Source organism: Oncorhynchus nerka, linkage group LG6, assembly GCF_034236695.1.
Source record: "Oncorhynchus nerka isolate Pitt River linkage group LG6, Oner_Uvic_2.0, whole genome shotgun sequence".
In the NCBI taxonomy this organism is placed as follows: Eukaryota; Metazoa; Chordata; class Actinopteri; order Salmoniformes; family Salmonidae; genus Oncorhynchus; species Oncorhynchus nerka.
Genome location: NC_088401.1, coordinates 26536504 through 26559966, shown reverse-complemented (window position 1 = coordinate 26559966; position 23463 = coordinate 26536504). Strand labels below are relative to the sequence as shown.

Below are 23463 nucleotides of genomic sequence, written 5' to 3'. Positions count from 1 at the left end.
TGGGGAAGAGGGAGCGATGTTAGATGGACGATGCTGTCTGGGAAGAGGAAGCGATGTTGGATGGACGATGCTGTCTGGGGAAGAGGGAGCGATGTTAGATGGACGATGCTGTCTGGAGAAGAGGTAGTGATGTTAGATGGATGATGCTGTCTGGGGAAGAGGTAGTTATGTTAGATGGACGATGCTGTCTGGGGATGAGGGAGCGATGTTAGATGGACGATGCTGTCTGGGGATGAGTGAGTGATGTTGGATGGATGATGCTGTCTGGAGAAGAGGGAGCGATGTTAGATGGACGATGCTGTCTGGAGAAGAGGGAGCGATGTTAGATGGCCGATGCTGTCTGGTGATGAGTGAGTGATGTTGGATGGACGATGCTGTCTGGGGAAAGAGGGAGTGATGTTAGATGGACGATGCTGTCTGGAGAAGAGGGAGCGATGTTAGATGGCCGATGCTCTCTGGGGATGAGGGAGCGATGTTAGAGGGACGATGCTGTCTGGGGAAGAGTGAGTGATGTTGGATGGACGATGCTGTCTGGGGAAGAGGGAGCAATGTTAGATGGGCGATGCTGTCTGGGGAAGAGGAAGTGATGTTAGATATATGATGCTATTTGAGGAAGAGGCAGTGATGTTAGATGGATGACGCTGTTTGGGGAAGAGGGAGTGACCCTCAGGGCTCTGGGAGCTCAAGGCCATTCCGGAGGGGAGGGTTACAACACACCCCATACAGGCGCGCCTTATGACACAGTTACCGCCGGCAACCACAGGGGGACACACAGCCTGGCCACACCTGAATAAACAACCACTGGATACGAGGCAGTTTGAGAGGGGGATTTCAAGAAAAAGCGGAAGAGAGAAGGGTGCAGGAAAATAGGATCTATCAAGAGAGGAAATAACACTCGTGGACAATGTTCCCTCTAAGTTGCGCGCCTGCAGCAGCCCTGAGACTGCAGCGCAGCTTCCTGGGACTGCCACGCAGAACAAATATTAGCCCACAGAGAGAAGCACGAGATTGCACTCAACTTTCTATAGCAGTGGTAACCAACCAGCCGATCTCCAAGGCATTCCTAGTCAATCGCCAAACGTTTATGTAAAAAAACAAATGAATAACTTTTTTATTTGTCTTGGGCTGTTGGCTGTAGGTGCACCGGATTCAGCAGCCCTCCGCACCGGGTAGGCGAACTGTTGCCATTTTTCACCATTTACTGTTTCTGAAGGTACAAACTCTTCCTTCCCGGCGGGCCCAGAGAGCAAATCAAGTGCACTATAGGTCTACCGCTGGCCAATCGGATGGCTCAGATTACCATCTCTGCAGGCATAAAATAAATCTACAGCGAAGTTGATACTGTTAGATTTCAAAATGTTTAAAACCATGAGTAGAGAGAGACTGTCAGCGAACACAGCAAAGAGCTGCTGTTTTTATGTTTAAGTTCTCACTCAGCACTGTCAACACTTTGTATTCAACACTTTTATAAGCTATAAAATGCTCGTTCTTCCTACTTCCACTCAGCGCTACAACAAGTACTGCAGCAGTAATGAATGAGGAGGAAAGTGTATCTATGGGCTTGCTCTGTTGTTATTTTTAGCGGCTTTGGTCTTTTTTAATATCGAGGAATATTTCACTTTCTCTGTTCAACATGAATTTGTGCATGAGGCTGTACACCTCGAGTTTTGCCATCAGCTGAAAGACGGTATCCCTTTTTCGGTCAGTGGAGGAAAGAGAGAGCGGAGGGATGTTGAGAGATGGACCCTCAGTCTGCTGCTCTCTCCCTCCGCTGAGACTGACCATCAGATGCAGGTAAAACACAAATAAAAATGATTTAAATGTATGGTCACTCAGCTGTGCCTCACAAGTATATCAACAATGGATCTATTACCAGTGTGATCATATTGCTTACCTCAAATGTTTTTATATAATTTAAAAAACTGTCCCGAACAACAATTCAAGCAAAGCCAATATGCAGTGATAATGTATTGGGCCTATAGCTTACTGCACAAACCTCATTGCTACATGGCTGTTTTTAATTGGTTAATGTTGCATAGGCTTACGTTTTTTAAGTCATGTTAAAAGAAATCAGGGTGGTAGATCTCGACTTGCATTTTGACTCAGAAAGTGATCTTGACTCAGAAATGGTTGGTGACCACTGTTCTAGAGATTTCCCTGTTATTAACACTGTCAACATTTCCCTTTAATGTGGAAATTGTGATTGAATCAACTCCATATTAGCCACTTTAAATGCAACATACTGAAACAAAACAAACTATGCAAGAGATTATGTTGTAGGCAGAATGCATCAGAGTAGAAATCTATTGCATTGACACATACGACTCAGCCAGTACTCTACACAGACCGGCGCGGCATAAACAATCAGAGCTACAGTAGGCCGATATGCAAATAGACCATTGCCATATATGGATCTGTGCCATTCACTTTGAACTGGACTGGGTTTACAGCATGCGCAGTCATGAGTAGATGCACTTGTTTTGAGATCAAAGCGAGAGCTGCATGTAGCCATGTGTGCACATTTTGTTCATATCCTTTGGTGCAGTAGTTACTAAGTTATTAGCCCAGTTATAGATCATTTCTAGTCAGCAATAGGGAAGGGATTGCTTCCTACAAGCACACGAAATGTGTGCATTTCTAAACATTTTTGAAAAGCAAGTCAGGTAGTGATTTTTTTCTCCCAGTGTTGTATTTTGATACAGGCTTGAATAAGCTAAGTAGCTAATAGTCAGAGGGTAGCATAATTTGTCTGATTCTCTGTAATAATGGTATGGGAATAATAATGCATTTGATTTTGTAAAGTGGTTTATTGCATCAAAAAACACAACAAAATGTTCAGTCGCCTCCTTGTCTGTAGGATAAGTGGATAAACAGGTTAATGCCGAGCCCTGAATGGAATCTAGGCCTACATGAAAACCACACATTGGCTGCTACTGTAGGCTGAATGATAGAACAGCTATTTCCATGTTAAAATGTTATGGGATACATTGTCTCCATGTGTTTTAATGGTAGGCCACTCTGGTAGGCCTGCATTATGATCAAATAGCCACAGTAGCCTACTTGACCACTGTTAAAACTGTAACTTAAAGCGGGTACAGCCTCACTGTTCACAGTAAACGCGTGCTGGAAGTTGCCCAGAATTTTCACAACATTCAAGTTTGCGCTCAGCAGACCTGAAATTTGTTCAACGTCTACATTCTTTTGAGGGAACATTGCTAGTTGACTGAGATGGAAGAGGATCAGGGCTCAAGGCCTCTGTTAGGAGAGATATAGCGTCTTCTAGAGTGGAGGTGTCCAGTCTTATCCACTAAGGCTGTATGGAATGCTTTGAAAATGCATCCTTCCTACCTTCCTTCCTTGAAGTAATCATTGATCGGACATGGTATGCACATAGTGGAACCTCTGCACTCACCAATCCAATTGTGTTGAATCAGTCATTATTCCAATAAACAAACGATTGAAGGAAAGAAGGAGTGATGGAGTATCTCACCTCTGGTTCTTCTGGCAGGGGTTGGGGGAACAGGGGTCGCTGCTGCGGCAGTGGCCAAACACAAACTGGTTGTCTTTGAAGCCCATGCAGCGGGCCACACAGGCACTGGGGTAGGTGCGGCCATTACGGGCACACACTGGCACGAAGCGGTCAGGGCAGCCACATGGGAGCCCTACGGAGAGGAGGAGAGAGGGAGAGAGAAAGAGAGAGAGAGAGAGAGAGAGAGAGAGAGAGAGAGAGGGGAAGGGGGAGAGAGATTAGGGAAAATGCTTTCAGGATCAGGAAAAAATAAACATTATAGCAAGACCATCAACACACACACTGTTCTTTGTTTCTGTCTCACACACACACCAGTGAAGCGGCGGCGGTCCTCGTCTGAGCTGTCGGCGCTGAGGCACTGGCGGGTGGAGCAGATGGTCTCTCCAGCGAAGCAGGAACAGGGGTGGCAGTCTACCCTGAAGGACGTCCCATGGTCTGCAGGACAAGGACACATCGTCACCCTGTGAGATTTCTGTCTGATTTCAGTGGTTATTGGGCTGCAAATGTAACTGTTATCTGACACTTTGAGTCCTCCAGCAGCTGATAGACTTAAACTATGCGATCTGGGTCATGGCACCTACAGTTGTCATGGTTCCACCTTTATCCTTAAGCACTGATTCCTCGTCTGGTCTCTTCTCTGCACCTGGGTCCAGCCTCACCACGTCACAACAGTATTAGTTAGACCTGGGAGCTGATATGAGACTTGACTTCTACAAGATACTCTTCTGCTGTGTCCGTGGGGCAGTCCCACTCCTTAGGTATTTGTTATTGTTTTTTTATTGAACAAATAGGACAATGGAGAGATAGCAGGGAAGATTGCGATTCAGTAGGGCGTGGGTGGGATTTGAAACCATGCCGACTCTGGTACAGTATGTGTGTTCCAGGGTCTGCGGCTCTAAGTGCTAGACCACACAGGCCACATCTACAAGACAGTCTGTGGAAGTTAAAGCAACCCTCGGGTTTGGGCTGTCCTGGTATACCTTAGCTTTATTTCTTTAGGATCTGAAACACAAAAAAATTATCTTTAACTAAACTAAGGCTTCCCTATAGGATTACTTCATGTTCCTCTCCTAATGCTGGATATAAGAACTCCGAAGCCCCACCACTCTCACTCTCAGGCAAACCACATCTGTGTCAAATAAGGCTGAAACGTCTGACCCCCCTTTTGAACCGGAGCGAAAACAAACATAAAAGCAAAAGCAATAAACTGATTTGGGTTCAAACAAATGTAGATTCAAAGCCGGTACATTAAACAAAGGGGGGAAGGGGGGGAAAATGCTAATATAAAACCTAGATATGAAAGACAATCCTGTTGTTCAAAGTGTTGTTTCTCTATGGGGATATGATTAGCCACTAGGCCACTAGGGGGCAACATCACAGAGTGACTAAGGCCATGTGTAGCCTAGAGGGGGATGTGGTTACTCTATGCTGAATTCTTCCCTGCTGTTCACAGAAGAGAGTGTGTGTGTGTGTGTGTGTGTGTTTGTGTGTGTGTGTGTGTGTGTGTGTGTGTGTGAGATGAAGAGAGAGAGAGACAGAGAGACAGAGACAGAGAGAGAGAGAGAGAGAGAGAGAGAGAGGAGACTGGCAGCAGGCTCCTTTCAAGTCACAGTATTGACATATAGGGAGGGCCAGAGGGAGACCGCGGGAAGGAAATACCAACATGCGGTTGGGTGCCTTATTTCTAGTTTTTTAGTTTTTAATGTAGTGTTGCCATGCTGCTAGGGGAAGAAGAAGAGTGGCAGTGATGTTTACACTACAGGAAGCATTTTACTTTCACAACCAGGCACAACAGCACCAACTCCTCCACAGAGAGCTCTCTCCAGTCCCAAGTCAACTCCTGGGTCGTGTTCAGCAGGGCATGAGTAGCAAAATGTTTTGACACGGAATATAAAAATAAGGGTTCCTTTTTTTTGAGTTCAGGTATTGTGCTTCCAAGTTTTCCCGTTTTGTGCCTACTGAACACAATTGTGGTCCAACAGTCAGTTGTCAGCTTCAGACGTATAACAACAAATGTGCCCAATGTCAGCATGTCTAAATTGTTCCTTTAGAGCTGAAAACAAGATGGATGCTACACATTGGTGGTGAATGGGGCAAATAAAACTACCCTCACACAATGTAAAGTGTTCTGTGCTTTTAAAATAGTAAGATCTACTGAAAAGTGTCACATGAATTCGAGCCATTTAGAACAAGTAAGCGGCAGCTTACTTTTTCTTTGTCCCCCAACAATGCAAGTCTTGGAGGTGTCTATGCAGGGCATCTCAGCACAGTTCTCCAGCCTTCCACTCTGGCCACAGGTACACACCTCGAAGCAACCCGCCTGCCCATTACGCATGGGCACCTGGATACGGGCTTCCAGGTGGACCAGGAACTCTGAGGCTTCGCCCAGTTTACAGCCTGCACACACAAACACACACACACCCAGAACACAGTACAGTCAGACTAACTGTTCACGTCTACACACATACACATGTATTTACAGTGGACATAGGCACCTCCTAGGGGCACAAGACGGTATGGTATGCTATGACACATTGCCTTCTCCTAGCAGCAGTGATGTCATGATACCAGGTTAAGTATCATTATACTCGATAACAAAACAATGCCACTGAAAAAAGAAAGCAGGAAGAAGGACTGTGGTTTGTCCCTTTTGGGGGGGGGGGGTCACTCTCAAAATCACACTTTTTTTATAGAAAAATGATACAAGTCCACAACAATGCTTAACTTAACACTTTACCCTCGTGGGAATTGGCCTACAGAAGAAATATGAAAAGCATGTGCATAACCATGGTAGCAATTGAAATCAACACTGTTGATTGTATGTACATTTTACATTTACTTTACTTTTTGTTGATAACAAAATCTCAAAATACTCTGGATACATTCAGTAACATGATAACAGTATTGGTGGAAAATGTGGGGTAGGTTCAACATAAGGCAAATAAAATGACAAGCGTTTGAGTGAGAGGACTAACTGGAGTCTCAAAGTGTGCACAGTTCCTAAATCATTTCAATGCACTTTATGACTCAAAGAAGAGTCTTGAACTATACGTTTATTTGTATTTTATCTCTCCTAGCTGTGCCGTTGAGGAACTAGAGCAAGCACACTTGCAGTTGTTTTGTTTGGGACAGCCCTGCATCCCCGCCATCACACAATTACTGTTGTTGTTTACGCAATCCAAAAACGGTTAATTATGAATCGATATCTGGGTCAGAAAGCTGCAGGGAATGCGAATCACTGATGCATTCTGTTTGTTTTATAATAAACTTGGGCAAATGAATTACTTTTCTAATATGTTCAATACTTTTAGTTGGTGAGACAGATTTGATAGAAGAACCGAAAGTAACAAAATTCTACTACCAAATTATGTTTGTAGTATGGAAAAAGTACAGACGTTACGATATACCGTTAAATACTACTTAGTAGAACAAGCTCAAAACAGTGTGTCCCTATGTACAGTGGATACGGGTTACGTGGCGGTATGGTATGTCGGTATACTGTACCAGGCACACAGAAGTAGGGCAGGCAGTCCTGTCCTGGCTGACAGCCCTTCCTGTTCACCTCACACAGGTGGTTGCTGAGACAGGGGTTGGGGTTACAGGGGTGGATGACCTCCTCAATGATGTTACCCAGGGAGCTAGGAGCTGTGTGGGGACGAATGAGCCATTTCATTTGAAGCTTTAGAGAACTCTGAGGTGAATCATTTTTCCTTGTAATAACTGGACTCCTTGCATGTATGTGTAATCATGAAAATACTTTTTCATTGTGTGAATATGAATCATATAAATCGGTAAGTCCTTTCAATTGGTAACGGTAAGGTAACAGTGCTAGTTGTTCAAAGACACACACACACACACACACACACACACACACACACACACACACACACACACACACACACACACACACACACACACACACACACACACACACACACACAGTCCCACTCACTGAGGTATCTCTCCAGGGGGATGCAGCGTTCAGGGTCGTCTATGGGGGACAGGATCTCACAGATGCGCTCGGCTGTCTGTCCCTCGTGGAAGCGTTTGTGGTCACCACACTGTGTCAGGATGTCTACACAGTCCGACCTGAAGGGTTGTCAACAGCAGGGGAAACGGCCAGTGAAGGACAGGGTGAGGAACATTCACTATTGCAAGAAGGGTTGCATAATTCCGGGAATGTTCAATAAATTCCCTGGTTTTCCTGGAATTAGTAGGGAATAAACAGGACATCCGGAATCATCCAACCAGGATTTATTGAAAGTTCGCTGAATTTTACAAACCTAATCGCAACGCTGCAAGGTGTTTTGAAATGATTGCAGCATTTACGGCAACGTATGCAATGTAACTTGAAACTCCTTTCTAGTTCGTATTTGACTGTGAAAGATTTTGATTCAGTGCAACACATATCTAAAAACAGTTTCAAACCGTTTAAAGATGCTGAACTTTAACCCAGTGTAGAGTTTAGCCAGGTCACATATTCTTGTGGATACAAACAGAGACATACTGTAGCATCGTCTGGCTTGACAGATACAGCAGAAGGCTATTATTGAAAGTGAGGTCAGACGAAACACAAGACAGATTCCTATTCCCTGCATACATCGCACAGCATCCTCCTAGTGCCGGGAAAGCTTAGGTGCAGACATTAAAGTGCTGGACTTGTGTTTGAAGTGACTTGGGCTGCTCTCAGGCTTGCCACTGGCCCATATGTTACATTCCCAACCGTCTATCTGCTCTGTTGATTTGCCATCCTGGGGTGTAATTTCCTTTCTAGTCCTTTATTGCGGTCTCAGCTTTTCTTACCCACACTGAGTTAAGAATGCATGTTGCGTTTCTGTTGCCTTGAGCGGGCTAATGTAATAACGTACCTTTGTGCTGCAGGTAATCAGTATGGTACACCTGGCATTCCACACACTGAGCCAAATAGGATTGACAAAACAATTATGTGTGATAGAAAAGTCATTCACCCGAGAGCCGAAGATTAAGAGATTAAGTTGAGTTGTACAGTCTGTGTATGAGTAATTATTTAAAGAGACAGATTATTTGTACATGGGCATAAGCATGCATGCACACACTCATGTACACGTACACACATAGACACACACACACACACACACACACACACACACACACACACACACACACACACACACACACACACACACACACACACACACACACACACTCATGTACACCCATAGACACACACACACACACACACACTCATGTACACGTACACCCATAGACACACACACACACACACACACACACACACACACACAGACACACACATTTCTTGCTCAGACATGAACAGCTGAGCCACAGCGTTTAGTTGTACTGGACAAGGCCAATACAACATGCCAATCTAAGTCCTGACTGATGTATGTGGGGTTCTGTCCTGCCATCGCTCACTGACATCCCGTCTTTGTCCTCTGTGGCTGGGTATAGAGGGGGGGAGAGCCTGGGCGGGGGATACAGAGCTCCAGACAGGCCCCCTGACATCCCAAAGCAGCCCAGGAAGAATGACTCTGAAAGGGGTAGCGTGAGGAGGCCTAATCCCCCCTACCTCCAGAACAATGAAGGAGTGTGTGTGTCTGTCTGTTTGTCTATGTGTGTGTGTGTCTGCCCAAGGGCTCCCCCTAGAAATGCAAATGTAAATAAAGGTGCAACAAAAGGCCACTGTCACACACGTGTAGCACCTGTGAATAAAGCCTGTCAGCTGGAACACGCTCCTGACCACATTGATAAGGCCTCCACATGCATTGGCTGTTACAGCCCTGAGGGCTAGCCTAGTGTACAGGTAAATGCTGGTGTGTTAACCACAGTCACTAACATGCTAACTACCCCATTCAGCCTGACAGAAACCCAGGTGTGATTGCTCTCAGAGGTAAAAGCTCCAATCAAAAGATTTGCTTTCAGTCAAAGGATCTGCACATAAATAACCTGAGGTGGGATAGTGAGTCAAGCCATGCAGAAACCACAACATCCTCCTCCCTGAGTCAATCTAACTACATGTTGTGTAAGCAGAGCGCTCTATATGAGATCACCTGTATTTGGTTCATGTGGTTTTAGGTTCCAGCTGGTACTTTGTCGGTCGTTTCCTGAGGGGGACTTTTTACGGTGACAACGGGAGTCGATTGAAGGTGAAGGTGGGATGCTGTATGTACTTATTTAACTATTTATTAACTTTATTTTACCAGGTGGGTGATTTCAAGATAGAATGCTTTCTCAAAGGCGGGATAAATGGTAACGCATTAACAGCAGATCCACATTAAGCCAATCCCTGGACTAAAAAGCACTTTAAATGGGGATTCTCCAATGGAAACTTTTTAGTCCAGGAGATGGCTTAACCTGGGTCTGGGAAACTAGACCAAAGTCATACTAAATACGTGAAGTCAATTAACAGAATGAGAACAGAGAGGGTACATACTTGCAGATGACGCTGCCGCGGGACTTGCTGTAGCAGGGTTTGATCTGCAGGGCGCAGGCCACAGCCTTCCACATCTCCGGACGACACTTCCTGATGTCCAGGACGGGGATGTTCATAAAGGGCATCTTGATCGTCCCATTGGACCACAGCTTGATGTCGTTCATGGCGCCCTGGTCTGATTGGATGTTACAGCTACGGAACAGCTCAGTGGGCCTGGAGTCAATAAGACCGGGAGACGTGATAGAATTAGCAGATGGACTCAATAGAACACGCATCTATCAGAATTAATACAAATGTGCACACAACAGAAACACAGAGAATCGGTTAACATTTTCGGGGTGGGTGCTACGTTGCTTCGACTCGAGGTTAGGACATGGATACCAAGTGAGTCACAGAGTGAATCTTACTACAGAAGACAAAAACCCAAGTCCATATAAACCAAAACGTAACACACAACACTGCCACTGTCTCTGTCTAATGGGTTGCACAGTCACTCTGCCCTGTGAGTCCAGATGCTGTGTCCACAGCTCAACAGCACATGGATGTGGCTGTGATGATGTCACACCCCGGGCAGCCGGACGGCCACTGTTTACTACTGTTAGTCACTGCAGAAACATGCCAGATACAAGCCAGGGAACAAAAGACCAACGGCTGGTCCCGAGAAGCACTACTTCCTGAAGAAACCTGTTGCTGGGCGAGGACTATTTTCTTTAATGATCTACGGGGGGAGGAAGTGTCTTTCATGTAGGTCCAGTGTGGGCTGGGTGATTGGTAGGTTTATGTAGGTCCAGTGTGGGCTGGGTGATTGGTAGGTTTATGTAGGTCCAGTGTGGGCTGGGTGATTGGTAGGTTGATGTACGTCCAGTGGGGGCTGGGTGATTGGTAGGTTTATGTAGGTCCAGTGTGGACCGGGTGATTGGTAGGTTGATGTACGTCCAGTGGGGGCTGGGTGATTGGTAGGTTTATGTACGTCCAGTGTGGACCGGGTGATTGGTAGGTTGATGTACGTCCAGTGGGGGCTGGGTGATTGGTAGGTTTATGTAGGTCCAGTTTGGACCGGGTGATTGGTAGGTTTATGTAGGTCCCGTGTGGGCTGGGCGATTGGTAGGTTTATGTAGGTCCAGTGTGGACCGGGTGACTGGTAGGTTTATGTAGGTCCAGTGTGGGCTGGGTGATTGGTAGGTTTATGTAGGTCCAGTGTGGGCTGGGCGATTGGTAGGTTTATGTAGGTCCAGTGTGGACCGGGTGACTGGTAGGTTTATGTAGGTCCAGTGTGGGCTGGGTGATTGGTAGGTTTATGTAGGTCCAGTGTGGGCCGGGCGATTGGTAGGTTTATGTAGGTCCAGTGTGGGCTGGGTGATTGGTAGGTTTATGTAGGTCCAGTGTGGGCTGGGTGATTGGTAGGTTGATGTACGTCCAGTGGGGGCTGGGTGATTGGTAGGTTTATGTAGGTCCAGTGTGGACCGGGTGATTGGTAGGTTGATGTACGTCCAGTGGGGGCTGGGTGATTGGTAGGTTTATGTACGTCCAGTGTGGACCGGGTGATTGGTAGGTTGATGTACGTCCAGTGGGGGCTGGGTGATTGGTAGGTTTATGTAGGTCCAGTGTGGACCGGGTGATTGGTAGGTTTATGTAGGTCCAGTGTGGGCTGGGCGATTGGTAGGTTTATGTAGGTCCAGTGTGGACCGGGTGACTGGTAGGTTTATGTAGGTCCAGTGTGGGCTGGGTGATTGGTAGGTTTATGTAGGTCCAGTGTGGGCTGGGCGATTGGTAGGTTTATGTAGGTCCAGTGTGGACCGGGTGACTGGTAGGTTTATGTAGGTCCAGTGTGGGCTGGGTGATTGGTAGGTTTATGTAGGTCCAGTGTGGGCTGGGTGATTGGTAGGTTGATGTAGGTCCAGTGGGGCTGGGTGATTGGTAGGTTTATGTAGGTCCAGTGTGGACCGGGGTGATTGGTAGGTTGATGTACGTCCAGTGTGGGGGCTGGGTGATTGGTAGGTTTATGTAGGTCCAGTGTGGACCGGGTGATTGGTAGGTTGATGTACGTCCAGTGGGGGCTGGGTGATTGGTAGGTTTATGTAGGTCCAGTTTGGACCGGGTGATTGGTAGGTTTATGTAGGTCCCGTGTGGGCTGGGTGATTGGTAGGTTTATGTAGGTCCAGTGTGGACCGGGTGATGTAGGTGGTAGATTGGTAGGTTTATGTAGGTCCAGTGTGGGCTGGGTGATTGGTAGGTTTATGTAGGTCCAGTGTGGGCTGGGTGATTGGTAGGTTTATGTAGGTCCAGTGTTGGACCAGTGTGGACTGGGTGACTGGTAGGTTTATGTAGGTCCAGTGTGGGCTGGGTGATTGGTAGGTTTATGTAGGTCCAGTGTGGGCCGGGCGATTGGTAGGTTTATGTAGGTCCAGTGTGGGCTGGGTGATTGGTAGGTTTATGTAGGTCCAGTGTGGGCTGGGTGATTGGTAGGTTGATGTACGTCCAGTGGGGGCTGGGTGATTGGTAGGTTTATGTAGGTCCAGTGTGGACCGGGTGATTGGTAGGTTGATGTACGTCCAGTGGGGGCTGGGTGATTGGTAGGTTTATGTACGTCCAGTGTGGACCGGGTGATTGGTAGGTTGATGTACGTCCAGTGGGGCTGGGTGATTGGTAGGTTTATGTAGGTCCAGTGTGGACCGGGTGATTGGTAGGTTTATGTAGGTCCAGTGTGGGCTGGGCGATTGGTAGGTTTATGTAGGTCCAGTGTGGACCGGGTGACTGGTAGGTTTATGTAGGTCCAGTGTGGGCTGGGTGATTGGTAGGTTTATGTAGGTCCAGTGTGGGCTGGGCGATTGGTAGGTTTATGTAGGTCCAGTGTGGACCGGGTGACTGGTAGGTTTATGTAGGTCCAGTGTGGGCTGGGTGATTGGTAGGTTTATGTAGGTCCAGTGTGGGCCGGGCGATTGGTAGGTTTATGTAGGTCCAGTGTGGGCTGGGTGATTGGTAGGTTTATGTAGGTCCAGTGTGGGCCGGGTGATTGGTAGGTTGATGTACGTCCAGTGGGGCTGGGTGATTGGTAGGTTTATGTAGGTCCAGTGTGGACCGGGTGATTGGTAGGTTGATGTACGTCCAGTGGGGGCTGGGTGATTGGTAGGTTTATGTACGTCCAGTGTGGACCGGGTGATTGGTAGGTTTATGTACGTCCAGTGTGGACCGGGTGATTGGTAGGTTGATGTACGTCCAGTGGGGGCTGGGTGATTGGTAGGTTTATGTAGGTCCAGTGTGGACCGGGTGATTGGTAGGTTTATGTAGGTCCAGTGTGGGCTGGGCGATTGGTAGGTTTATATAGGTCCAGTGTGGACCGGGTGACTGGTAGGTTTATGTAGGTCCAGTGTGGGCTGGGTGATTGGTAGGTTTATGTAGGTCCAGTGTGGGCTGGGCGATTGGTAGGTTTATGTAGGTCCAGTGTGGACCGGGTGACTGGTAGGTTTATGTAGGTCCAGTGTGGGCCGGGTGATTGGTAGGTTTATGTAGGTCCAGTGTGGGCCGGGCGATTGGTAGGTTTATGTAGGTCCAGTGTGGACCGGGTGACTGGTAGGTTTATGTAGGTCCAGTGTGGGCTGGGTGATTGGTAGGTTTATGTAGGTCCAGTGTGGACCGGGTGACTGGTAGGTTTATGTAGGTCCAGTGTGGGCTGGGTGATTGGTAGGTTTATGTAGGTCCAGTGTGGGCTGGGCGATTGGTAGGTTTATGTAGGTCCAGTGTGGACCGGGTGACTGGTAGGTTGATGTACGTCCAGTGTGGGCTGGGTGATTGGTAGGTTTATGTAGGTCCAGTGTGGGCCGGGCGATTGGTAGGTTTATGTAGGTCCAGTGTGGGCTGGGTGATTGGTAGGTTTATGTAGGTCCAGTGTGGGCTGGGTGATTGGTAGGTTGATGTACGTCCAGTGGGGGCTGGGTGATTGGTAGGTTTATGTAGGTCCAGTGTGGACCGGGTGATTGGTAGGTTGATGTACGTCCAGTGGGGGCTGGGTGATTGGTAGGTTTATGTACGTCCAGTGTGGACCGGGTGATTGGTAGGTTGATGTATGTCCAGTGGGGGCTGGGTGATTGGTAGGTTTATGTAGGTCCAGTGTGGACCGGGTGATTGGTAGGTTTATGTAGGTCCAGTGTGGGCTGGGCGATTGGTAGGTTTATGTAGGTCCAGTGTGGACCGGGTGACTGGTAGGTTTATGTAGGTCCAGTGTGGGCTGGGTGATTGGTAGGTTTATGTAGGTCCAGTGTGGGCTGGGCGATTGGTAGGTTTATGTAGGTCCAGTGTGGACCGGGTGACTGGTAGGTTTATGTAGGTCCAGTGTGGGCTGGGTGATTGGTAGGTTTATGTAGGTCCAGTGTGGGCCGGGCGATTGGTAGGTTTATGTAGGTCCAGTGTGGGCTGGGTGATTGGTAGGTTTATGTAGGTCCAGTGTGGGCCGGGTGATTGGTAGGTTGATGTACGTCCAGTGGGGGCTGGGTGATTGGTAGGTTTATGTAGGTCCAGTGTGGACCGGGTGATTGGTAGGTTGATGTACGTCCAGTGGGGGCTGGGTGATTGGTAGGTTTATGTACGTCCAGTGTGGACCGGGTGATTGGTAGGTTGATGTACGTCCAGTGGGGGCTGGGTGATTGGTAGGTTTATGTAGGTCCAGTGTGGACCGGGTGATTGGTAGGTTTATGTAGGTCCAGTGTGGGCTGGGCGATTGGTAGGTTTATATAGGTCCAGTGTGGACCGGGTGACTGGTAGGTTTATGTAGGTCCAGTGTGGGCTGGGTGATTGGTAGGTTTATGTAGGTCCAGTGTGGGCTGGGCGATTGGTAGGTTTATGTAGGTCCAGTGTGGACCGGGTGACTGGTAGGTTTATGTAGGTCCAGTGTGGGCCGGGTGATTGGTAGGTTTATGTAGGTCCAGTGTGGGCCGGGCGATTGGTAGGTTTATGTAGGTCCAGTGTGGACCGGGTGACTGGTAGGTTTATGTAGGTCCAGTGTGGGCTGGGTGATTGGTAGGTTTATGTAGGTCCAGTGTGGACCGGGTGACTGGTAGGTTTATGTAGGTCCAGTGTGGGCTGGGTGATTGGTAGGTTTATGTAGGTCCAGTGTGGGCTGGGCGATTGGTAGGTTTATATAGGTCCAGTGTGGACCGGGTGACTGGTAGGTTTATGTAGGTCCAGTGTGGGCTGGGCGATTGGTAGGTTTATGTAGGTCCAGTGTGGACCGGGTGACTGGTAGGTTTATGTAGGTCCAGTGTGGGCTGGGTGATTGGTAGGTTTATGTAGGTCCAGTGTGGGCCGGGCGATTGGTAGGTTTATGTAGGTCCAGTGTGGACCGGGTGACTGGTAGGTTTATGTAGGTCCAGTGTGGGCTGGGTGATTGGTAGGTTTATGTAGGTCCAGTGTGGACCGGGTGACTGGTAGGTTTATGTAGGTCCAGTGTGGGCTGGGTGACTGGTAGGTTTATGTAGGTCCAGTGTGGGCTGGGTGATTGGTAGGTTTATGTAGGTCCAGTGTGGACCGGGTGATTGGTAGGTTTATGTAGGTCCAGTGTGGGCCGGGTGATTGGTAGGTTTATGTAGGTCCAGTGTGGACCGGGTGACTGGTAGGTTTATGTAGGTCCAGTGTGGACCGGGTGATTGGTAGGTTTATGTAGGTCCAGTGTGGACCGGGTGACTGGTAGGTTTATGTAGGTCCAGTGTGGGCTGGGTGATTGGTAGGTTTATGTAGGTCCAGTGTGGACCGGGTGATTGGTAGGTTTATGTAGGTCCAGTGTGGGCCGGGTGATTGGTAGGTTTATGTGGGTCCAGTGTGGACCGGGTGACTGGTAGGTTTATGTAGGTCCAGTGTGGGCTGGGTGATTGGTAGGTTTATGTAGGTCCAGTGTGGACCGGGTGATTGGTAGGTTTATGTAGGTCCAGTGTGGGCTGGGCGATTGGTAGGTTAATGTAGGTCCAGTGTGGACCGGGTGATTGGTAGGTTTATGTAGGTCCAGTGTGGGCTGGGTGATTGGTAGGTTTATGTAGGTCCAGTGTGGACCGGGTGATTGGTAGGTTTATGTAGGTCCAGTGGGGGCTGGGTGATTGGTAGGTTTATGTAGGTCCAGTGTGGGCCGGGTGATTGGTAGGTTTTTGTAGGTCCAGTGTGGACCGGGTGATTGGTAGGTTTATGTAGGTCCAGTGTGGACCGGGTGATTGGTAGGTTTATGTAGGTCCAGTGTGGACCGGGTGATTGGTAGGTTTATGTAGGTCCAGTGTGGATCGGGTGATTGGTAGGTTTATGTAGGTCCAGTGTGGATCGGGTGATTGGTAGGTTTATGTAGGTCCAGTGTGGACTGGGTGATTGGTAGGTTTATGTATGTCCGGTGTGGGCTGGGTGATTGGTAGGTTTATGTAGGTCCAGTGTGGGCTGGGTGATTGGTAGGTTTATGTAGGTCCAGTGTGGGCTGGGTGATTGGTAGGTTTATGTAGGTCCAATGTGGACCGGGTGATTGGTATGTTTATGTAGGTCCAGTGTGGACCGGGTGATTGGTAGGTTTATGTATGTCCGGTGTGGACCGGGTGATTGGTAGGTTTATGTAGGTCCAGTGTGGGCTGGGTGATTGGTAGGTTTATGTAGGTCCAGTGTGGACCGGGTGATTGGTAGGTTTATGTAGGTCCAATGTGGACCGGGTGATTGGTAGGTTTATGTAAGTCCAGTGTGGGCTGGGTGATTGGTAGGTTTATGTAGGTCCAGTGTGGGCTGGGTGATTGGTAGGTTTATGTAGGTCCAGTGTGGGCTGGGTGATTGGTAGGTTGATGTACGTCCAGTGGGGGCTGGGTGATTGGTAGGTTTATGTAGGTCCAGTGTGGACCGGGTGATTGGTAGGTTGATGTACGTCCAGTGGGGGCTGGGTGATTGGTAGGTTTATGTAGGTCCAGTGTGGACCGGGTGATTGGTAGGTTTATGTAGGTCCAGTGTGGGCTGGGCGATTGGTAGGTTTATGTAGGTCCAGTGTGGACCGGGTGACTGGTAGGTTTATGTAGGTCCAGTGTGGGCTGGGTGATTGGTAGGTTTATGTAGGTCCAGTGTGGGCTGGGTGATTGGTAGGTTTATGTAGGTCCAGTGTGGGCTGGGTGATTGGTAGGTTGATGTACGTCCAGTGGGGGCTGGGTGATTGGTAGGTTTATGTAGGTCCAGTGTGGACCGGGTGATTGGTAGGTTGATGTACGTCCAGTGGGGGCTGGGTGATTGGTAGGTTTATGTAGGTCCAGTGTGGACCGGGTGACTGGTAGGTTTATGTAGGTCCAGTGTGGACCGGGTCATTGGTAGGTTTATGTAGGTCCAATGTGGACCGGGTGATTGGTAGGTTTATGTAAGTCCAGTGTGGGCTGGGTGATTGGTAGGTTTATGTAGGTCCAGTGTGGGCTGGGTGATTGGTAGGTTTATGTAGGTCCAGTGTGGACCGGGTGATTGGTAGGTTTATGTAGGTCCAGTGTGGACCGGGTGATTGGTAGGTTTCTGTAAGTCCAGTGTGGGCTGGGTGATTGGTAGGTTTATGTAGGTCCAGTGTGGACCGAGTGATTGGTAGGTTTATGTAAGTCCAGTGTGGGCTGGGTGATTGGTAGGTTTATGAAGGTCCAGTGTGGGCTAGGTGATTGGTAGGTTTGTGTAAGTCCAGTGTGGGCTGGGTGATTGGTAGGTTTATGTAGGTCCAGTGTGGACCGGGTGATTGGTAGGTTTATGTAAGTCCAGTGTGGGCTGGGTGATTGGTAGGTTTATGTAGGTCCAGTGTGGACCGGGTGATTGGTAGGTTTATGTAAGTCCAGTGTGGGCTGGGTGATTGGTAGGTTTATGTAGGTCCAGTGGGGGCTGGGCGATTGGTAGGTTTATGTAGGTCCAGTGTGGGCTGGGTGATTTGTAGGTTCCACTGGGTGAGGGAGGGATGGTTCTGGGGCTGATGTTGAATCTGGTCTAGCGCTGATCTCCAGCCAGTGGTTGATTTAATAACAGCCTTTAAAATCTCCCACTGTTCACTCAAGCTGCCTTGCCCGTGTGTGCGTGTGCGTGTGTGTGTGTGTTTGTGTGTCAGAGGTGGAACCAAGTTACTATTATTCGAGTCACAAGCACGTCTCAAGTCACAAGGTCCGAGTCTCAAGTCGAGTCACAAGTAGAACGAGTCTCGAGTCAAGTCCAAGTCATGCATTCTAAGAGCAAGTCAAGTCCAGTCACAAGTAGAACGAGTCTCGAGTCAAGTCCAAGTCATGCATTCTAAGAGCAAGTCAAGTCCAGTCACAAGTAGAACGAGTCTCGAGTCAAGTCCAAGTCATGCATTCTAAGAGCAAGTCAAGTCCAGTCACAAGTAGAACGAGTCTCGAGTCAAGTCCAAGTCATGCATTCTAAGAGCAAGTCAAGTCCAGTCACAAGTTTTTTCTAGTCAAGTGTCAAGTCAAGTAAAAAATAAAATAATTAAAAAACTTTACATGAAATGAATTGTGTTGGATGGCGGGGTGCTACAGACAGCTATAGCGGTCGCTAATAGTAAAGGCCCAGTGCACTACTTTCTGAAAAAAATATTTTTCAGCGGGTGCTGCAGCACCCTCAAAACCCCTACTTCCTGCGGCTATGAATGTGTCATTACATCCATAAATGGTGATGCATTTTCAAAACGCAAGACACAGAAATAAACTGCGCTTTGCACCTGCATTTTGTGCTGAAAGTAATTTATGCTGACAGTCATGATCAACTAGGGATGTTATGTCACTTCTGTTATGTCCAGAGCAAGCGGGATCATACAGCCTAGTTGTCTTCTTTATTATTTTGGTTAGGTCAGGGTGTGACATGGGTGATGTATGTGTTTTTGGACTGTCTAGGGGTTTTGTATGTTTATGGGGGGTGTATACTATCTAGGTGTTTATGTATGTCTATGGTTAGTTGCCTGTGTCTGCACCTGTTTATACAGTATATAGCGTCACATTTGTTTTGTTGTTTTGTATAGTTTGTTTAGTGTTTCTTCGTTAATAAATAGAAGAATGTATTCACATCACGCTGCGCCCTGGTTTCTTCCAATCAACGGACGTGACAGCAGCAGAGGTTGATGATCTGCTGTATGCAGAGGTTAGAAAGCATGTTACATCTCTCTTCAGACATAGCCAGTACGCACAACTGATGTAAATAGCCTAATTAACTCACCCAAACTAGGACTATCTCAAATATGAAAATGATCAATGAAATCACCATGTAGCCTATTGTTCTGGCAAAGATATGTCCATAGCAGATTGCTAAACTGCATTCTATATGGATAATGTAAACGTAGGCTACTCTGCTTCTGTCGGGCATAACCCGGAGAAAATTAAACAAGTGCTTTCTGGTCACTAATCTGATTATGTGCGCCCGCCTTTGCGTGCCAAATGATGACTGGTCATTGGTCAGCAGTCAAGACGCTCAACTCTTTGGTTCTGAAGCACAGATAAGATGTTTTTGAGACAATAATTTGGTGCAATGCCGTAGACCTATGTTCGTGACCAGATCAAATAGGAAAATGTATAAATATCAAATACAAATGGTAGACTTAAAGCCTACCTATGTAATCTATTAAAATATGTAAACTATGAACAATATGGATTCTTCCTATTCAGTTTCATACTCGCACCCCTTAAAAGAGGACCACTAGCTCACACGACCTGTGTTGTTTGACAGTTTTCTGGTCCAATCAGAGGACCGAGTGTATGTTTCACTAGCCAATCTGTTGTGTTTCTTTTTGTAAAATACTGTCTCTGTCTGCGTGGAGAGTAATCAACGGCAACTCTGTGCCACAAAATGAGTGTCAAAACGTTACAAAACATGAAAAGATCATTTCAAGTCATCAGTCTCAAGTCAAAGTCGAGTCCCGAGTCTTGAGGGTTCAGTTATTTTATTTTATATCAAGTCAGCCTCAAGTCTTTACATTTATGAATCCAAGTCATGTGACTGGAGTCCACACCTCTGTGTGTGTGTGTGTGTGTGTGTGTGTGTGTGTGTGTGTGTGTGTGTGTGTGTGTGAGAGAGGGGAAGGAAAGTGAGGTCTTGACCACAAGCAAAGGGACCACAGCCTTACCTCAGCTCCAGGTCATGAACCAAACGTGACCCCATTGGTGGGTAGTGGGTAATGGTCATAGAGGTTTTCCACTCCACCCAAAAATAAACTTTAATGACATCTTCACTTTTATTTACAGTGACTCGTTCCTATTCTCGCTCTCTCTCTTTCTTTCACCCAGATGGAAAGGGAGGAAAGTCACTCCAATTAAAGCACAGGTATTTAGGATTGTTATGAAATACATTTTCACCAAGCAGGCTCAATACAGTCAGTGAGTCAGCTATTCCTCATATAACTCAATAAATTCAAATTCAAGATCAACTTAAAATAGGCATGGTGTTTATGGCAACCGTTTCCATACTCTCAGTCAATAACTAGAACTAGAAGAGTTTTATCTAAGATAGTGGTCTAGTCAACTTGAGTCAACCGGAGTCAACATCCTAGGTCCTGGGTGTGTGTACATGACCTCTTTCCCCGACTTCCTTCTCTCTGGCTCTGCCCCCCTCTCCCACCCTCCTCTCAGAATGATTGGCATGTGGATTGAGACTTCCTGCCATGGGCTTTGTTGGGCCCTATTGTCCAGACAGACAGGCAGACAGACGGGTGGATAGACAGACAGACAGATAGACAGCCAGACAGACACACGGAGGTCACAATGGTTTTTTTTAGCCTCCAGCCCTATTTAACTTCCATACTGCGACTGTGCCCCCACGCCGCTGGTCACCCCAGCTTTTGAACCCCCGGGGGGGGGGGGGGGGGGGGGACTCTCGTGCAATGGCCCCGGGACTCCTTCAAAGGAAATGAGAGCTAGCGTTTGTTTGTCTGTACTCTAAATCCCACAGTGGGGAGCAGCGGTGCCATCATCTAAAGAGGAATTCATTGATCTTCCCCAATGAAAATAATACATGGAATACTTGGGATTTCCAAATCTTCTCTAAGAGGGTCTCCTACCATGAGGAGGTTCAATTACTTTATTTGTTTGATTGAACATTGATTACATCGTTTGCCTGCCGGGCTGCAATTCAAGTGTTTATGATAATCATGACGTTATGGTTATCATTACATTTACATTTAAGTCATTTAGCAGACGCTCTTATCCAGAGCGACATTATTATTGTGTTGTAACCGATACAGTCAACAGACAAAGACATATGTAAAACTATATCACAGACAAAGAGAGATCAAGCGATGAGATGAAGTTTAAGTCTGTAGCTCATGTTCTTCAGATCCCCTTGTATCCAATCATACATTTTCTCAGTCCCTTTTGAAACCGGACAAAGCAAATGGCTGGTGGTGGAATGGAGCTTTGTGGACAGTGCTTGGTGGGGATGAGTCCACGAGTGGGGATCATTCTGTTGAACTATGTGTGTTTGTGTGAGTTCGCCCGCCGGGCTTTGATGGCGTCCCGCATGGGTCTCATGCCCTGTCCCAAGCCAGGATGCAGCAAGCTGTGACACGGCTGGCCTCCAAGGTCAAGTGTATTTGTTGAAGGGAACCAACACACCATAAACTATAATCACACACACACACACGCACACGCACACACACACACACACACACACAGTCTCTCTATCCTTTTCTCTTTCCTTCTTTCTCGGTGACCTCTAAACAACCTAGTACAAAGTCATGGAAGGCGACCACAATACTCACAGAGCCTATAAAGTAACATCGTCGTCAACTAGTCATTGTCTCTCTGAAGAGACCCCAGAGGTCTTGGTTTCACCCGGCCCCAACCAGTTGGCCAGCCATAATGACTAGCATGGGATCGACTAGACACAGGGCTTCGTTTCACAACCAACGTTTAAACAGAAAGATAAATACATGAAACGTACCAATGTCATTGTGTTAACTGCAGTGTATTATTTAATGTGGTTACGAGGCTGTTGGTTCCAGTTTGGGTTTGGAGGTGCACATAGGGTTATGTATGGAAGCCACTAACCCACCAACCACGGGGCTGGGGAAAATGGTGGGTGGACGGACTCCCTCCCTCCCTCCCTACCCAACCTCGCCTTCTCCCCTGACCTTCCTGTGACACTCCAGGACTAAACCATCCTATTAGCCTAGCCGGCGTCAGACCAGCCCAATGCTTGAAGTGATGGAGAACATGGGTTTGCAGGATGCCAGTTCACCATTCGGCCATTTGAGAGTAACACTCTGGTTTAACGAAATGACTCATTTATAATTGACATGTCCTTTTTCTCTTTCGCTCTCATTGTCATACCCCGGGGTGGTTTGTATGTGTTGAAATTGGACGTGCGACTAAATGAGAAGGCCCATCAATGCAACAGAGTACTACAGACTCCTTTTTGGATGTATGCAGTCATTGTGGACGTGAGATTTTAAGTTAGTCAGTACAGTATAGTAGGTACCAGACCTGTTGTAGACATATTGTAGGTCTGGTACAGTGTGGTATAGTCTGGTACAGTCTGGTACAGTGTGGTCCTGTGTGGTTCTGTGTGGTTCAGTTCGTAAAAGCGTGGCACTAACAATGCAAATGTTGTGAATTTGCTGCAGGGATCTCATACAAAAATGTATGCATAAAATAATCTGTTAAGAGTCTCATATATTGGAACTATATAATAATAATAATAATTATAATTATAATAATACAGTCCCTTCAGAAAGTATTCCAACCCCTTGAGTTTTTCTGCATTTTTTTGTGTTACAAAGTGGGATAAAAGTGGATTTAATTGCCATTTTTTGTCAATAATCTACACAATATACTCCTTAATGTCAAAGTGGAAGAAAATTTGATTTGTGCATTATTTAAAACTATTTTTTACTCCTTTTTCTCCCCTATTTCATGGTATCCAACTGGTAGTTACAGTCTTGTCTCATCGCTGTAACTCCCATACGGACTCGGGAGAGGCAAAGGTCGAGAGCTGTGCGTCCTCCGAAACACAACCCAACCAAGCCGCACTGCTTCTTGACCAGATGTCCGCTTAACCCGGAAGCCAGCGGCACCAATGTGTCGGAGGAAACACCGTGCACCTGGCGACCGTGTCAGCGTGCATTGCACCCAGCCCTGCCACAGGAGTCGCTAGTGCGCAATGGGACAAGAACATCCCTGCCAGCCAAACCCTCCCCTAACCCGGACAACGCTGGGCCAATTGTGCGCCGCCCACATGGGTCTCCCTGTCGCGGCCGGCTGCGACAGAGCCTGGACTTGAACTAGGATCTCTAGTGGGGCACAGCTGATATAAATACCTATCTACTTATCTGGTGTAGTAGCTGGGTATATACCATACCTGTTGTTGAAGTTGGTGCAGTAGGCCAGGTCCTTACAGCCTAGCTGGCAGGGCTCCCTGACGTCGGCCAAACAGGTGATCAGATCCGTCTCCACAGGGTTGTACTCGCACATCTGGTCAAACTCCTGCCATGTCTGAGTGCCCCAGTTGGTGCTGATCTCCTGACACATATCCCTTTTGGTTGACAAAACCCGAGTTAAAC

General features: G+C 47.5%; 1 protein-coding gene across 1 annotated transcript in view; it reads right to left on the bottom strand.

The window, feature by feature from the left end:
- Positions 1 to 23463, bottom strand: part of LOC115130251 (reversion-inducing cysteine-rich protein with Kazal motifs-like) — a 61376-nt gene that overhangs the window by 9984 nt on the left and 27929 nt on the right. Inside the window, exons 10-16 of the mRNA XM_029661183.2 lie at positions 23262 to 23435; positions 9960 to 10172; positions 7482 to 7618; positions 7034 to 7174; positions 5738 to 5926; positions 3842 to 3964; positions 3491 to 3662 (exon numbers count right to left, since the gene is read on the bottom strand). Of these exons, the coding sequence (XP_029517043.2) occupies positions 3491 to 3662; positions 3842 to 3964; positions 5738 to 5926; positions 7034 to 7174; positions 7482 to 7618; positions 9960 to 10172; positions 23262 to 23435 (1149 nt within the window). The remainder of the gene's footprint in view (positions 1 to 3490; positions 3663 to 3841; positions 3965 to 5737; positions 5927 to 7033; positions 7175 to 7481; positions 7619 to 9959; positions 10173 to 23261; positions 23436 to 23463) is intronic.